The 16,870-nt window shown below is 49.8% G+C and overlaps 1 protein-coding gene across 1 annotated transcript in view; it reads right to left on the bottom strand.

Moving 5' to 3' along the window:
• UBE3A (ubiquitin protein ligase E3A) overlaps positions 1-16,870 on the bottom strand; it is a 61,180-nt gene that overhangs the window by 21,384 nt on the left and 22,926 nt on the right. Inside the window, exons 5-6 of the mRNA XM_090263861.1 lie at positions 7,139-7,443; positions 3,770-5,049 (exon numbers count right to left, since the gene is read on the bottom strand). Coding sequence (XP_090119987.1) covers positions 3,770-5,049; positions 7,139-7,443 — 1,585 coding nt within the window. The remainder of the gene's footprint in view (positions 1-3,769; positions 5,050-7,138; positions 7,444-16,870) is intronic.

Genomic DNA, 16,870 nt, shown 5'->3' with positions numbered 1-16,870 from the left:
TCAACTAACATAAAAAGCAACTTACAGAAGGGTTCTTACACTCTCCCCTGAGAATGTTGTCTGAGAACGATGGCCGCGTGCTTTCACGGGCAGGCACACACAGACGAGTGTCACTGCAGGCAGGCACACGTCGCGCAGACCCTCCTAACCAACCGCAGGACTGTTCTCACTCAGTGGAAGCTGAGCTCTAAGCTCCCGTTTATCACTGCACTATTTCTAAGGAACAGCAATTAGAAATAGTGAAAATAAGTCTGAGGGGGACGGTAGTTCTTAAAATGACTCTGAGCTCGCTGTTTGTGGAAAGACACTTATATTTCATTGATTCTAAAATTCACCTTTGTGTTTCCACATTTTAACATCTCTGAAATCAGGACATACCACACAACTGACAGCATCTTCCAACTGACTGACACCATTTTCCCCTTTTTTCATAGTAATAAAATAATACTATGTCCTACAATCAGTGCTATCTTAGATTCAATAAAATACTGTAAAAACACTAATAATTCTGTTGTCATCAAAGACAGTTCCTCCAAGAACTGCAGGTCAGAAACAACTTGCTACTCAGTACATGAAAGCAATGAACGTATTTTTCTTCTAAAAAAAGAAACAAGAAAAAAACTGTGATTATTAATGAAGTTATTGCCCACCCCTCTTCTTGCAAGCTAGTCATCTTTCCATTAATAACTGAAAAATAAGATGCAACAGAAAACACGCTCAGGGTCACATACACGGTAGCTACTTTCTGGGCCTCATTTAGAAACCAAGGCTCTTTCTAGCCACTGAGGTCTGGAATCCCATACCCTTAATGTTTAATTGTTAATACTGAGCTCACTGCAAAGTTTCTCATTTCCCTGTCTTCCCGACCCCACTCCACAGTCCAAAATGAACGGATCGTAAGAAAGTGCTCAACAGGCCCCAGCTGAGTAGCTCAGTTGGTTAGAGCATCGAACCCATTCGCCAAGGTTGTGGGTTTGATCCCTGGTCAGGGCATATAGAATGAACTAATGAATGCATAAATAAGTAAAACAAACCAATGTTTCCTCTCTCTCTCTCCAAAAATAAATAATAAAAAATATATAATTTTTAAAAAAGAAAGTGCTCAATAAGTTTATTTGGTTTGCCAAACTGTGATATAAAACAAAGAATGAGGCTTTAAAATAGCCAAGTAGATCCTTAGGGACCAAGATGTTTAAAATGCATCAGCACCTTCAGTAGCTCACCTGAGTGGACAATCTCCAAATACTTCTTGTTGTAAGCCTACTTTTTGCTGCTAAAATACTATGACTATTACCTGCTATGAATTATTTCCAAAAAATAAAAATAAAAAGAGGCAATGACCAATTTGACTTCCCAGATCTACTGTGAGGCTTATTTTCTCATCTTTTCACACTGTGTTATAAAAGTAAAACAAAACAAAAAGCCCTGGCTGCTGTGGCTCAGTGGATGGAGCGCCGGCCTGCGAGTGGGAAGGACAGGTCGCCGGTTCAATCCCCAGGCAGGGCACAGGCCTGGGTTGCGGGCCGGGTCCCCAGTTGTAGGCGCATGAAAAGCAACCACACACGGATGTTCCTCTCCCTTTCTCCCTCCTTTCCCCTTTCTCTAAAAATAAATAAATAAAATCTTTAAAGAGAGAGGAAAAAAAGGGAGGGAGGGAGGGAGGAGGAAGCCCAGGAGCCCCCAGCGGCCGCGGCCCACCCGCGGCACAGCTCGGCTCGGCGCCTTCACACCTGGGCTGGCCGGTGGGCTGGTCACGCTCGAGTTCAGCTACAACCAGTGCGTGCTGGTATGTGACAGGTCACGTCATACTGTGCGTTGACATAATCACATAGAGCTCCTTTAAAAATAACCCATTCACGTTTATTTAGAAGCGCCAGTTCATTTTGCCCTAATGCTGGCTTAAAGAGGAAGGCCTTATAAACCCAAATGGGTTGTTTCCTCAAAACCCTAAATGATCATTTTAAAAACAGAATAACACAAAGAGCACCTACACTTCTGTTCTTTCTCCACCTTGTGTTACCAGCGGGAGGAAAACACGGCTGGGCAGACCTTTGAGCAGAGAGCAAATTTGGAAAGTGGACATTTTTAACCCCTGGGCTGCCTCTTACAGAGTCAGGCCATTACCTTCCAAAGGCCAGGCAGCGCCGTTGCTGGGCACAGGCGGCAGAGTCCCAACCCCAGGAGGCAAACGGACCACGTGTAGTTCTGGGATGTGCACTTCTGCTCCAACAGTGGAAATCCAGGGACACACCCCCCACGTGCTTCCCACAAAATCCTACTCCGGGCCTTATCCCACAGCCTCCCACCCCGCTAAGCTGGGTAAAACAAGCGGCCTGCCGATGGTCCTTAAGCGCGTCATGACGCCAGCAGCCCCCCACTCCCCGAGCACAGGGCAGAGGGCACTAGGACGCGGGCGACGGTGATTACCCCATGCAGCGCGGGCCACTGTCTGTCTCTGCTGAAAACTCCCCGAGCTGATCAAGGGACGCAGAATGTTTCTTCAATAGTATCAGCACATTAGTTTAAAAACAAACAAACAAACCAGTAAGAGCACACACAGTGACAAAAGAAAACGCATCTCTTAAATTTCGGAGCTGCCGGACCACGGCTGCCGCGCTCGGGCTTACTGAGCCCTCAGGTCAGGACGAGTCCCGGGGATCACCGTGTCCTGGGCCCTTGCCTGGGTCGGTCTCGGCAGTCGGCCGCCCCTCAGTCTTACTGACACTGAATGTGGCGGGAAGCTGATGAGAAAGCAGCAGCAATGCCAGGGCCAGGCGCCCAGGACAAATGTGCGCACTGTTATACTGGCTGGCACGGGGTTTCCGTTGTCCGGCCAGGCCCGCCTCTTACACGGGGACACGAAAATTCTGATTTCCTGTGGAGGGAAGGAGTGAGCGAGGAGCAAACAGGACGCTGGAGGTGGGTACGCGCAGCCCCGGCCCTCCCCAGCTCTGCCTGCCTCCCGGACTGGGCTCATGCTAACTGGCACCGTCAACTGCAAGGTTCCTGAAATAGCTGCTGTTTTCTCAGTCGCGCCAACAAGACGCGGAGTGGTCCATGTGGGTACTGAAGCGGGCAGAAAGGACCCCAGTCGGGCCGCGTCACAGGGATGGGGACGCTCCGAGTGGCCCAGCAGAAGTCCTGCCAGCAGCACCGGACCTGCCCGGGGCCTCCGCCAGCCGCACGTAGCGCAGCCCCGAACTCTGTGTGAGGAAAGGCTCGGACGGCACACGTCACTTTATGACACCGTTTTCTTGTCCCCTCTCCCAGTTACGACCTGACAGGCACACTTGTGACTTGGCTCTCCCCACATCCCCCTGGCTCCTGTGCTCCGGTCTCTCCCCAACACCCACTTCTTCTGAATGGAGAAACCTGGGGTTAGGTGTCAAGACTCAGAAAATCTATTCTTTGTCATGAGGGGGATTGATATAAAGCACCACCCATACTTTGTTGTTCCCGTCCAACTTAGTGCGCTTCACAAACGTGTAATATTTCCATTCACAATTTTTAAAAAATGTCCAAAGGAGACTTGGCTTGGGGAGGTGAACACACACTACAACAGACAGATGCTGTGCTGCAGAACTGTGCCCCTGAAACCTATACGGTTGTATTAACCAACGGCACCCCAATACATTCAATAAAGTAAAAAGCCCGCGTGTTCCCGTGTTACACAATACCATTTCCTTTTGTACCCAGGGTCACTTATAAGGTGAATCCCCTCGACCGTGCTGCAATAATCAGACACTGCGTTACACAGCAGCCCACTTACCCGGACAAGCGCATCGTCTATGATATGGTCCCGCCGGACTTTGAGCCTCAAGTACGGGTTCAGCTGCTGCCCTTGGACCAGGCTGTAGAGAACAGTGATTCTCCGCTCACTGTACATGCGAATTCTGTTGTCATAATACAATCCCAGATTCTTGGTGACAGCATTCAATATGAAGGGACACGTCATAAAGGAGAACTTGTTCTCGGTTTCTACTTTGAAAAAAGTATAATCCTTGTCCATCTCCAGAACATCGTTCAGCGGCTCGTTGATAAACTCTTCGAAAGGGATGAGGGGCCTCCGGCAGTCCAGGGTCTTCACGCCGAGCTCGGTCTCCAGCGGGTCCACCCGAGGGCCTTTCTTGTTCCTGCGCTCCTCGCCCAGGAGCTCCTGCAGGGTCAGTTCACTGGACTCGGGGACGGGCTCCTCGTCATCGTCCTCGTTGTGGCCCGTGTCCAGGTCCCCGCCCGCGACATTCGCGTAGTAGACCATCTTCAAGCACTTGGAGGCGGCCACGATGGCGTCATCGTCATTCACCAGGTTTCGCTCGTTGCCCAGATTCCGGTTGTTAAACTCGTTGCTGATGACCTTGTACGTGATGAGCTGCTGGAACGTCTCCATCATTCTCCGAATCTGCTCTGCACTGTACTTAGACCACAGTCTGATCAGCTTCCCTTGGGCTGCGAGGGGCAGCTTACTCATTGCTTTGCAAAATAATGGCAAAGCCATTTCCAGGTACTCAGGACTGTGGAGATTTCTGTTCTCCATCACAATGATGAACAAATTCAGGTAATTAGGGTCTCGGGAGTACACGTTGTGATATGTCAAGTCACATTCCACATTCGGCGACAGATACACCAGCGCGTTGAGAAAGGCAGCTTCGATCTTTTCGTTGGCCAGCAGCCTGGTGTAGACCCTGCGGACGGCCTCGATATCCACGGACACGTCCTCGGGGCCCAGCTGCGGAGAGTCCTCGCCCTGGGAGCCGTCACTCATCCGCGAGGAGCAGGCTTCCGACTCTCCCTCCACAGCAGCGGCAGCGGCGGCGACGACGACGGAGCACGCGGCCTTCTCCTCCTCATCTTCGTCTTTGTCCTCGTCCTTCCCCTGGAGGGACTTCAGCTCCTCCTTGGTGTGCTGCTTGAGCTTCCGGAAGCTCTGCACCAGCGCCTCGGCGCTGGAGAACACTCTCCCGATGACGCGGATCAGCGGGGAGTAATCCTCTCTCTCTCTGCATAACTCAAGGATTTCATATACTATTTCTTCTGTTAGGTAAGTCACATCTGAAAAGTCAGAGGAAGAAAAGAGAACCTTTATTTTCATAGTATAAAGACAGCCCAATATTTTGCTTTCAATACCATTTATAACTTACAACACTGTTGAATCTTAAATAAAAGATACTTTTTAAAAAAAGTATTGTGCTTGCCCGCGTACTTTTTAATAAAGTCCCGCTGGAACCTCGCCCGTCTCGCACTCTCACGAACAGGAAGCACCAGTGAGCTCCGACACAGCACACTCACCGTGGCGCGCTCCCGCACCAGACACCGCTTCTCGCCCCGCGCTGCAGCAGGGCCCCCGCGACCCCCTTCCCTGCTCCGTTCCCAAGACTAAGGCGGCAAGGTCTGAGGAAAGGGGCCTCTGGCTTCCTGTTAGCAACAGCGCCTGTCCGGCCTTTCTATGCGGTACCCCCGAGCTGGCCCCTCCCGGCCTCCCTTTGCGCCCCTCCAGGGGGGGCGTCCGTGGGTGACCGAGCAGCAGCAGCAGCCGGTCCCTGTGCCGGCCTGTGAGGCCGCAGATGCTGCCACTTGAGCCAGCACAGGGCTGGCACCAAGCTCACAGAGGGACAGGGAGGGTTAAGGACAATAAAAAGCAGCATGGGAAGAAGGCGACTTGTGAGCAGACAAGCGCAGCAACCGCTGTGTAGTCCCCGGGCAGGGCCGGCCCCCACTCCCAGCTCTCGGAGATCAGGACTCTGTGAGGCCCAGACTCTCCCCCGTGGGCTCATGGGTCACGCTCCGGGCGGCTCTGAAACCGTGTGACGAAGACAGCGGGCCTACGGCTGCGTCCGAGGGGCTGTGACGCACACCTCCCTGCCGCCCCACAGCGGCCGGGCCGCCAGGTGAGCTCCTGGGGGAGCGCGGGCCTCTGGGAGCCGCCCGCCGACCTCGTACCCCGCTGACAGGCCTACAGTCAGCGCAGGCAGGGCTGGCGAGTTTCACGTGCTGGGTCATCCCGGTTTAGTTTACGTGGCCACATCGACTTGAAGCACACGGCCGCAGGAAGGTGGTCCGGCCCTGGCCCGGCCCGCGTGGCCAGCTGCTTTCAACCGTGCAATACGGGCCACACTCGGTACCTGCTGCCCGGGCACGCGCTTGCTGAGCAAACGGGTGTGACGGGGTCAGCGGGACCCCCACTCACATACACTGACAACAGCCACCCCTCACCCTCCGCGCGGGGGCTAACGCACGGAGCAGAACTGGGCATCAGACAGCAATGAAATGGTCTGAAGTTATGAAAACGGCTTTATCGTGGCAAGAACATAAGCTCTAATACAACTCCATTTCCCTAATTAATTTAAACCTGATTCAAATGATGCTACTAAAACCTGAGCGGTATTCTCTGACTTACACTGCCCTAAACAAAAAGCTTCCTCTTTTAAAACACAACTACCTCTGTTAGGCCTGAGCCCCGTCGGTCATTCAGAAGTTCCATTATCTTGTTAGCAACACTGATTACCTTCACCGAGGGAAAGGAATTGGAGTTGAGGATTAAAAAAAAAAAGGTTGCAACAATTTTGGAACAGAGGAGCCTTTAGAAAACAAACGAGGCCTTGGCAAAGCCGCCGCTCGGCGGTGTGAGCGTGCAGGAAGCCCTGGGAGAGGCGGGCAGAACCGGGGGAGAGGCACCAGGAGGAAAAGTAAGACGACTACGCAGCAGCCGTCACAAAGCCCGCCTTGCCTTCAGACACAGAGAACCCCTTCCCCTTCTCTCTGCTCTGTCGCCACAAAGCGCTGGGGCACCGCTCACGCTGGCCGTTCCGTCCAGCCCGCCAACATTCACACAGACTTCACGCCCCAGGCAGGACACTAGCTGCCACGTGACCCACTTCTCCTGGTGGGAAACGGTTCAGAGTTCCAATGAAGCCATTAACAAAGGAACTGCCTCTCATAAGAAACCATCAGAAGAGCGAACAGAGGTAAATCACTGACCCAACTGTTAGCCGTCCTTTACCGCCACAAAAAAGCCGGTTCCACCTGCTGTCACGTCCTGCAGTCCCACACTGAGACAACCCTCACACAAACCCTCGCGCGGCGTCCCATCTCCAAGCCGGTTCTCAGTCACACAGTCCCCATCAGAAACCAAGCCTCTTACCTTTAAAATCATTCCGTGCTGCCAGTCCTTCCTTCTTGTTCATTTTCACGTCCGAGCAGGAGTTGGCGGCACCTTTTGAGTTTTCAAGGTAAGCCGAGCTCGCTCCTTTCTTGGAGGGGTGAGGGTCACAGAGTTTTGCGTTAATCTTATAGAGCTCGAGGGCTTTAATAGCTGCCGCGTTGTTATCCATCCGGAGGAAGGACGGGCAGGAAGCGCAAAACTGATTCGTGCAGGCCTCATTCCCGCAGCCCTCGGTTAGCTGGTGGTAGTAGCGCTCTATTAGGTGCTTTGCAGCGGCTCGCTTCCTGTGCAGACAGGCAAACGACAGGCACGGTGAGTAGTGCAGCTCTCGGGGACACGGCCCCCCAGCTCCCAGCACATTAGTCAAGCTCTGGAGTCAGAGACCTGCACTCCAGACGAGGCGCCGAAACAGACATCTCAACGCAGGACTCTCAACTGGTGAAACGCCTGCTCATTACTTCCTAAGAGACTATGACAAAGACTATCAATGCCGATCAAAATCGTTTTACTAGACTTCCCTTTGTTTAAAGGGGGCGGGGCTTGCTGGATGGTAAATGTAGTTAAACTGGTTATCCTAATAGATGAAAATCACAAGGTTTATGGCTAAGACTTCTAGTATTTTATCATTTAAAAATTAAAATTAAGAAAATGAGAGTTTATTTCAAGTATCAATCCAGCTTTCCTTTATATAATCACCATTCTAGTCCAACAGTTTGTAAAATACCTGCTTATAGTTAACAGAGAACTTCTATCTGGCAGAAAACATGCTTTTTCCCCCCAATTATTTCCCAAATGGGGGACTTAAAGGTAATTTATAAGGAAAATGCCCAATACTGTGTTATCACACAATCTTGAACCAAAACGTGCTGTTGAACTCCCTCATTAATCTCATGTCGTAGGAACATGAAGCACTTTGAGTTCCCGTAGGGCAAAACCTTACATTACTCTTCTTTTGTGAACTTAAAAGTCTGTAGATTAACGTTCCATTATCACTGTCCCAGCAGGGCGAGCAACGGCAGGGAAGAAGAGATCGCACATTTCATCAAGCAAGAAGCTGGGCTACAGCATCTGCCACTGTGGCCATTCAGCCCTGGGCCTGTGCTTCTGTACCGCACATGAGTGCCCTCACTGAGGCAGAGCAGCTGCTGGGCCCGAAGAAGTGATCTGCAGCTAGTCCTTTTTGGTCTTAAGTTCACATGCACAGGAATAAAAACTCCAAGTAATCAAAACAATAAAAAAAAAAGTTACCTAATTTAATTCTCAAACTGTTCCCACAATTATCTTACTACTGCACAGGACTTTAACGCAAATGGCATTAGAGTTTGCATCTTGTTAATTGTGAGATATATCTTGTTAATCGTGACAAAGTGAACAACTCACGAGAAGGCAAATAAGCAGTAGATAAGGGACGGACATGTTATTGAGTTCAATTTTTCCTCAGAAGTTGGACTTTGTCTCTAAACGATCAAGGTGACAAAAATAATGCAAACACACTCTGCTCATTCTGGTATTTGTATTTTTCAAATGTTCCATGCAAATTTACCACTCACTGCATGCCGAGAAAAAAGAAAACCCACCCCCCAAAAACACTTAAAAACTATATAAACATGACCGAAGAGGCATTTTATTGTAGGTAGCTATACATAAGCCCATTTTTGAAAATTAAAGATTATTGTTCTAGATATATTTCTATGTGAAATAGTGAAGTGTCAACATGTAAAGAAAGAGAAACAGCCTCCAGCACACTGACACCGTGTGTGGGTGTTCTTCAGGCAACGAGGGGAGACCACTGCCCCCGCTCCCACATCGCCAGCGCTTTCTCTAGTGAGCATGTACGCAGACATGTGTCTCCTCGCTGGAGAAGAAGTAGGAACATGGCCCTGGCTGGTGTGGCTCAGGGGACTGAGTGGCCTGTGGACCAAAAGGTCGATGGTTCGATTCCCAGGCAGGGCACGTGCCTGGGTTGTGGGCCAGCTCCCTGGTCAGGGGCACATGAGAGGCAACGGATCAATGTATCTCTCACGCACTGATGTTTCTCTCCCTCCCTGCGCTCTAAAAATAAATAGTAAAAAAAGAAAATCAATAAATTTTGTTTTTTTAAGTATGAATATGTATCAAAAGTCTTCAAAAATGAATCAGAGAATGAACCATACAAGTGACAAATCCCACTTGTGGGAAATAATTGAACAATTTTGCAAAAATGCATTGTTTCTATGAAATCTGAAAAAACAACAACATGCCCACATGACTGCCGTTTCCACAATGGAATAAAGTTACCAAGATGTGACTGTGACAAGGTGCAGTCCTCCTCACACATGACCGACAAGCCAGCTACAACCAGTGAGTGTTAACAGTCATTTTCTCAATAATGTAACTGAATCGGGTTTTCTTAATTTTTGTATCTTTCTGCTTCTATTTTTTCTACAATAAACATGCTGCTTGCATATTAATTGCTCCTTGCAATTAATATGAATGGAAAAAATGTTAGTGGTTTTAAAACTTCATATACATGATTAAATGACCTCAGAGTTTATTGAATTGCCCATATAATTTTTGAGAAAATAATTATCAAAAATCAAAATACCCAAACACTGTAGCTCACGTTCTAATAAAAATGTCAGGTCTGTCTGAAAAAGGAAAGAAGACTCCAGCCCCGTGCGTGACACCCACAGGAGGTGTGAGGAGTGAGAACAGGCCAAGACGGGGGTCTGAGGCCCGCGTGGGGACAGCCCCTCCCGCTCAGTGGCCATGTGACCCCAAGCAGGTCCCTCTCTAGGCCTGTCTTCCCACCTTTACGTGTCCTTTCAGCTCTGCATTTTAGGTCCTTCTCTGTCGCAGAGAGGTGAGCGAGGCGGTGCCATGTGCTGAGAGCCCGATGACACATGAGACACTCAGACACGGGTTATCTCATTAAAACGCCACGATTCAGATGAGTATCTGCAGCCCACAGCCAAGAGGACACGGAGCTGCAAGATCCCATTGCACGTCCAGGCGCGCACACAGGCGTGTGCAGGGCCAGGGCCGGGCCAGGGCTCCGGGCCTCTCGGCTGCACGGTCCGAGTCATTCCCGCTACGCTGTCTTACAGGGTCATTCACTTCAAACAGTTCTTAGCAGCAGTACCTGAAACCTTTATGAAAAACAAATCCCACAAAGAACGTGCAACTGAAAGAAGTACAGCGGCTTCTGACAAGCCGTCACTAGAACGTCCTGCGTGTGCATGCCGCCCGGTGTCACGCAGCACACCACCGCGCCCTGCAAGGTCCCCGTGCCTGGATCTAGTCGGGGGCTGTGGGCGAGGCCCCTGCTGCGGAAGGCCCGCACTCCGAGGCCAGGCTGCCCACGCGTCCGTGCTGGCTCGGCCAGGCGTGAACTCGGTGGCCTTGAGTGAGGCATGTGGCCGTCCCGCGCCTCAGTTTCCCCCTCTGAGATGCTGATATGCATGAGAACTCCCCGGCTGCGAGAGGGTGAAATGAGCCAGTTCTATGAAGTGCTTAGGACACTGCTTGCCCGGCACAGAGGGAGCCCCACGAGGAGTCAGCCGCCGGCACCACACTCACCCGCACTCCCGACGCTCAGAGCAGTTACGCAGCAGGGCTCACATGGCAGTAAGAGGTTTGAGCCCAGGCCCGACTCCCAAACCTGGGCTTTTAATACCACTGAGGGGAGACGAGACCCCAGTAAGAGGAAGAGCGGGACCCTGTTTCATCTGCTTCCCGGCCCAGCGACGTGGAACTAGCAGCTACACTCAGACAGGACAGGAAGGAAGCCATGCCAAAGCCTTCTTTTTATCAGCGGAATCAAGCACAGTTTCTTTCTTTCTTCCTCACTCCAATGATGCCTTGAATGATCTGTGCACAATTCTGCATCCCCAACAGGTTCAGGGCATATGAAAGGCCTCCAAGTTGGGGACGTGTTCACCAGTAATGACAGGCTGGTGCGTAACTTCCATAAAGTTCATTCCTACGCAGTAGGGATCAGCAAACCACAGGTCAGGGGCCAGATCTAGCCCGCCCCCTCTTTTCATAGCCTGCCAAGCTAAGAATGGTTTTTACAGTTTTAAATGGCTGAGAAATTCAGAGAAAGAGCATTCTGTGACGTGGAGAAAGTATACGAAATCCATAGGTCGGCGTCCAAGTTCATTCACTTAGAGACCGTCTCCAGCCGTTTTCGCACTGGGACAGCAGCGGAGGAGCTGAACAGACGCTGCGCAGCCTCAGAGCCTAAAATAACCACCACCTGGCCCTCGATGGAAAAGCTCCCCGGGTCTTAATTTAGAGTCACGCTCTCTGCCCTCCAGGGACACGTCCATGTGACCACACGGCCTCCTCACTCGCCTTCGCCCTCCACACATCAGTGCAGTAACATGCATGCCTTTCCCCAGATATAGTTAAAGAAAGAACGGAACGGGGGGAGGAGGAGAAGAGGAAGAAAGACAGATATAAAAAAGAATTTAGTGATTCCTTACCTGCCACTGATACCCAGCCCACCAGGAGAGGAGCCGGGGCACACACTCTGTCATCTCTTCACCTCTCACTGACTTGTCTTCCTATCCAAACACACACTAAGTCCTTGATCATTAAGCTGGTTTTCTAGAAAAGGATGCTTTTCTCATTGAGTCATTAATGAGCACCCAGTGAGACCTTCTAGGGGAGCGAGTTCTCAAAGTGAAAGCAGATGTGCAAAAAGTACTTACACATTTAAAAGACAGTATTTCCCACTTATTTACTTTATTTCTGTGACTGAATTAGTGATCCGGCCAGACAAATAAACGTCCTATAGACTAAATCACGTGGAGGGCCAGAGTCACTCCAGGAAACGCAACAGAGAACCACTAAGACACGTGTCCCCTTAGGGGAGAAGCACGCCGCCATCAGCAGTGACTCTGAAGGGCACCACGGGCCGGTGCGCCCGAGAGGGGCAGGGCAGAGCAAGAGCAATGGGAACGTGAGCGCAGGCTCCAGGGGGCCGCCGCTGGGGTCTCCTGCAAAAACCTTTTCGCCCTGGCTGCATGTCTGATGTTTTCAGAAGAAAACACTGGGGGACACTGCTGCCATGTTTTTCAGAGGGAGGTCACCTGACCAAGCGCCCAGTTCCAGGAAAGGGAACACCAGGGCCTGGTCACCGAGGGCCCGAACGCCACCTCTGCTGACTTTGGATCCAGTGTCTGGGACAGCCCAGTGCTTAACAAAAATCAAAACAGAATAATAATAATCAGCATTATTATTAGTTATAAGCTGACCATAACCATACACAGCAACTCAATTTACCCGTCAAGTTCACAAGCACTAGGAGAGCCTGGTTAACGCCCCTGCATCAGTGGGCAGAACCGCTGAAGAGGCCGCCCGCCCGGCCGGAGACGGGGGCCAGAAAAGACGTCCCGCTGGCTCCAGCAGGCGGCTGAGAAACGCGCGATGGGCGCACAAGAACAAGGAGGACGAGGTCACACACACGGCCACTGCCAGCAAGTGAAGCTGTGTCAGTGAGCGATGAGCAAACGGGAGTCGCAGGAGAGTTCAAGGCCACGACAGACCGTGAGAGGAGCACTACCTGCGCCGTGCAACATAAAAACGAACGGTGGGTCAAGTACAGGACAATACAGACGGAAAAAAGGCACAGTTCAGAGAGGATGTGAACTGGTGAGCAGAGGGGACCTAAACAGAAGACGGAGTCACATGACGCTGTGACCACCGGCCGGACAGCCAGGGGTGAGGAGTAGAGGCCCGGGCTCCATCACATGATGACAGGCTCGGCTTCCTGGTTTCTCACTGCAAGCGGAAGGTCTCTGTCCACTCGAGGACGTGGCCTTGGTAAACGCACCGCCATCCCCCGAAGTTCCAGTTAGCATCCAGGTCTTGGCGGACTGAGCTACGGTGCCCTACACGGTATCAGGCCTACACACACAGGCCTGGCAAGGGGCGCCTGCCGTAGCTCCGGTTTATGGCCGGGTCTGCCACAACGGCACTGCGGGAACCATGTGAACTCGTTACTATCGTAATTCAACCTACAAGACTTCAGCGATAAGATACAGTCTTCATTTCAATTTAAATAAAAAATCAGTAATGTTCACAGTTAGAAATACGTTTAACAGAACAAAAGCCCCCAATTAATGATTTATTGCTCTTTATAATCTCAATGTCCAGAGTGCTGGTTATACAGTAAATACAACGCAAAATTTTAGAACTAAATATTTATATAAGATCATTCACCTTTAAAAAAGCATTGTTTTTTAAAAGTGTCACATTCTACAGTAAGATTATAATAAACAAAAAATATATATACTCATCCATTCACCTCCCTCAAAATACATGTCGGCATTAGTGTAGTACACCAATCAATCTTATGTGATGACCATGCAATAAATCAGGTCTTTGACTGCTTTTTCCCGATTCTAAGATAATCAATATAGAAAATTTATTTCTTGACTAATTATACTCTTGAGTTTTTACTATGAACCAGGCAATACGTAGTAAATTCTGTGATAAAGATCTGACTGGCTTATCGTTCTGCTCAAGTAAAACCCCCAAACAGAGAAGACGACAATAACAGGAACACAGAACAAGGGCAACAAATATAAAACAGCAACAAACATATATGAGCCATTAACCCAATTACATCAACAATCACTTGAAACACCAATGGTGTGTAAATGCACCAATCAAGAGTCTGTCAGAACGGATCACAAAAATAAGACCCCACTATATGCTCTCTACACGTGAGAGAAAACGTTCACCCAGCTAAAAACACATTGCTACATAACATGAGTCAAAGAAGAAATCGCAAGAAGCTAAAAAATATTTTGAATAAAAATAAAAACATAACTTATTAAAATCTGTGGGATGCAGTGCAAGCAGCGCTTAGAAGGGAATTCATAACTTTGAATACATGTGTTAAAAAATATCTAACAGCAATCATCTAAGCTCCCACCCTAGTGAACTAGAAAAAGAAAAATTAGATCCGAAGCAGAAAAAAAATTATAAAAATGAGAGCAGAAATCAATGACACTGAAGAATGAAAATCAACAAAAATCAACATCAAAAACAGGTTCTTTTCAAAGAGAATAAAATTAGTAATCCTCTGGCCAGGCTGACTAAGGAAAAAAAGAGGGGACCCAGGTTACTAATACCCCAAACGGAAGAAAGGGCACCACTACTGATCGCCCAGACACTACAAGGGTAATAAAACCACACTCGGACAGCTTCATGCCCACACATTTGATAGTCCAGCTGTAAAGACACAACCTGCCAAAGCTCACAAGAAGAGACCGACAACCCGAATAGGCCTGTGTCTAATTTTAAAAACTGAATAAATAAGGACTTTCCAAAGCAGAAAGCACCAGAACCAGATGAGTACACTGGTGAATTTTGCCAAACATTTAAGGAAGAAATACTGGTTCCCCAAGATCTGGGTCAGAGGACACAGGCCATGACCCCACAGCCTACTCTAGGGCCCAGCCCGCCCACTGATCGACTAGTGTGTGCACAGTGCTGAGCACAGGGTCAGTCGTAGGTAAGTGCTCGTGGGGGTGGGGGTGGGGGGTGGTATCCACACTCTCTGGGCTGTGTCCATAGACATCAGCGCATTTACATATAAACTCATCCCCCCAAATTCCTGCATTTCTGAAAGGGAATTAAAAAGGCAGAAATAAACATCTGCACACATTTAGCCATTTCATTCCTTCATATAACGACTACCCATCTTTGCCAGGCACTCTGGCTCACTCACTGGGCTTCCACGCTAGTGTTCAGTGAGCCAGACAACACAAACCCATGCGGCACAAGCCTAGTAACAGCAAATCCCATGATGATAAATACAAAAGGGAAGGGGGGACAGGTAAGAGAACGTGACCCTCCTCTCTGGTGACGCTTGTTCACAGAAGGCGTCTCTGAGAAGGCCTCAGCTGAGCAGAGAAGCAAAGTGATAGAGCCTGGCGGGTGTCACAGAGAAGGGCCACAGACCACAGGCACACATCTCAAGGACCCGAAGACATCGGGGTAAGGGCACTGAGCTGGTGCAGGCGGCAATGAGCAGGAGAGAGGAGTGGGCTCACACAGGGCCTTGTGCATCCTTAGACTTCACTCTGAGAGATGGCAAGTCTCTGCGAGGTTTGGAGCGCCACGTGCTTCAACGTCAGAAAATTCACTGTAAGGGACCAGGAAGCAGCAAGACTGTTTACTGGGAAACAATTTCATTCTCCTGGTAAAAGACGAAAGCTTTCATCAGAGTCCGGAGGTGAAACTGGTATAAAAAGGCGCCTGAATTATCAGTATTTTGAGGGTGGAGTCAACAAGACTTGGAGAATCAGACACTCAATGACTGGCTATGAGTCTAATTCAGAAGGTCGGCCACGGTTGAGACAGAAACGCACACGCTGCCCGAGTAGACACGGTAAAAGCTGTCACCTAGAGAGAAAGGACGACGGTGGCCTGAGGACGCAGCCTGGGTCATTCCAACATTCCGTGACAACTGTGTTTATGTAAGTAGCCTTGCTAAATGCTAACCCATAAATCACTCAGTACCCTGACTCGGGCTCCGTTTATTGTCCGAGCTACACACCTGACCACGGAGCCTCAGGTAGGGAGTGTAACCACCGAAGATGAGAGACATGGAGGTACCAGAGATTACTTTGAAATCATTAAGAAAATCAGAGGCTAAATGATTATGTTCCAAGAGACTCTGCTCCATGGCACATATAAATTTAAACAAAACCCAGGAAGAACATTCACAACAGTGAACACAGAGCCGCATTATTGTGTCGGTTTCACTTTCAGGCTAAACTAAAGTGACATGCAGTTGCTACAATTTTTTTACTGTTTTTCTGCACCTTGGGAAAATAGCAACACTAAAAATTCCTAAAAACAAACAGGTATATTCTTTAATTTTATATAATTACGGTTTAAAATGCACTCAAGGTATTTCATGAAAGGTACCAAATGCAAATGTGTTTCAAAACGCAGAAGAAACAAATCCGGTTCCATTACATGTAAGACGCTGCCATGGATCAAATACCCTCGCTAATCTGTAGGTAGCACCACGGACCCGTCATCACCTGCTTTGTAAATCAGGACTCAAAGGTGACCTGGGCCTCCTCCCCTTACGAAGCTGCTCCCTGGTTATGGCTGCTACAGGCACAGGGCTTTGAGAAACAGTGGCGCACAAACCCTGGGAGCTGCGTTCCCACCACGTTCCGGTCAGAACCTCAGACGTCTTGGTCGGACGTCCGGCAGCTCTCGTTTCCTGTCTCTGCCGTATGAGCCGTCAAGTTAACCCCCGCGACAGCTTGCTAGACCCACCAACACTGAGAACCAAAGCTCCCTCTGAGACCCCTGACTAACGTCTGATCATGCCTCGCCTTCCTGCCACCCTTGGGCTTTACACCAGTTTGACCTACGCGTTTCCAGCCTTGACCCTGGATTCCTTCTCCTGACCTGGCGCACCAAGATCCCTAGAAACACCCTTCTGATGCAGGCTGCCGCCCAGCTCCAGCTGCTTTGTAGGATGGTTCCTGGGCCCTGTACCTCCCGCTGAAGCCTGGCTCCCTCCCAAAGGCCTGCTTCTCACGCGGCTCCCCCCCACCCCGGGAGGGTCTCGCAGACAGCTAGGGCCCTCAAGCCCACCATTCTTCTTCTAACGCCCTGCCTTAGACCCAAGCAACGCTCACATCCCCAAACAAAACACAGCTCACCTTGTACTTTGGAACCAGGTCACCTGTC

Source organism: Furipterus horrens, unplaced genomic scaffold (genome assembly GCF_987537825.1).
Source record: "Furipterus horrens unplaced genomic scaffold, mFurHor1.1.pri manual_scaffold_16, whole genome shotgun sequence".
NCBI lineage: Eukaryota > Metazoa > Chordata > Mammalia > Chiroptera > Furipteridae > Furipterus > Furipterus horrens.
Note: the sequence above shows the minus strand (reverse complement) of the source record. Positions and strands in the feature narration are given on the sequence as shown.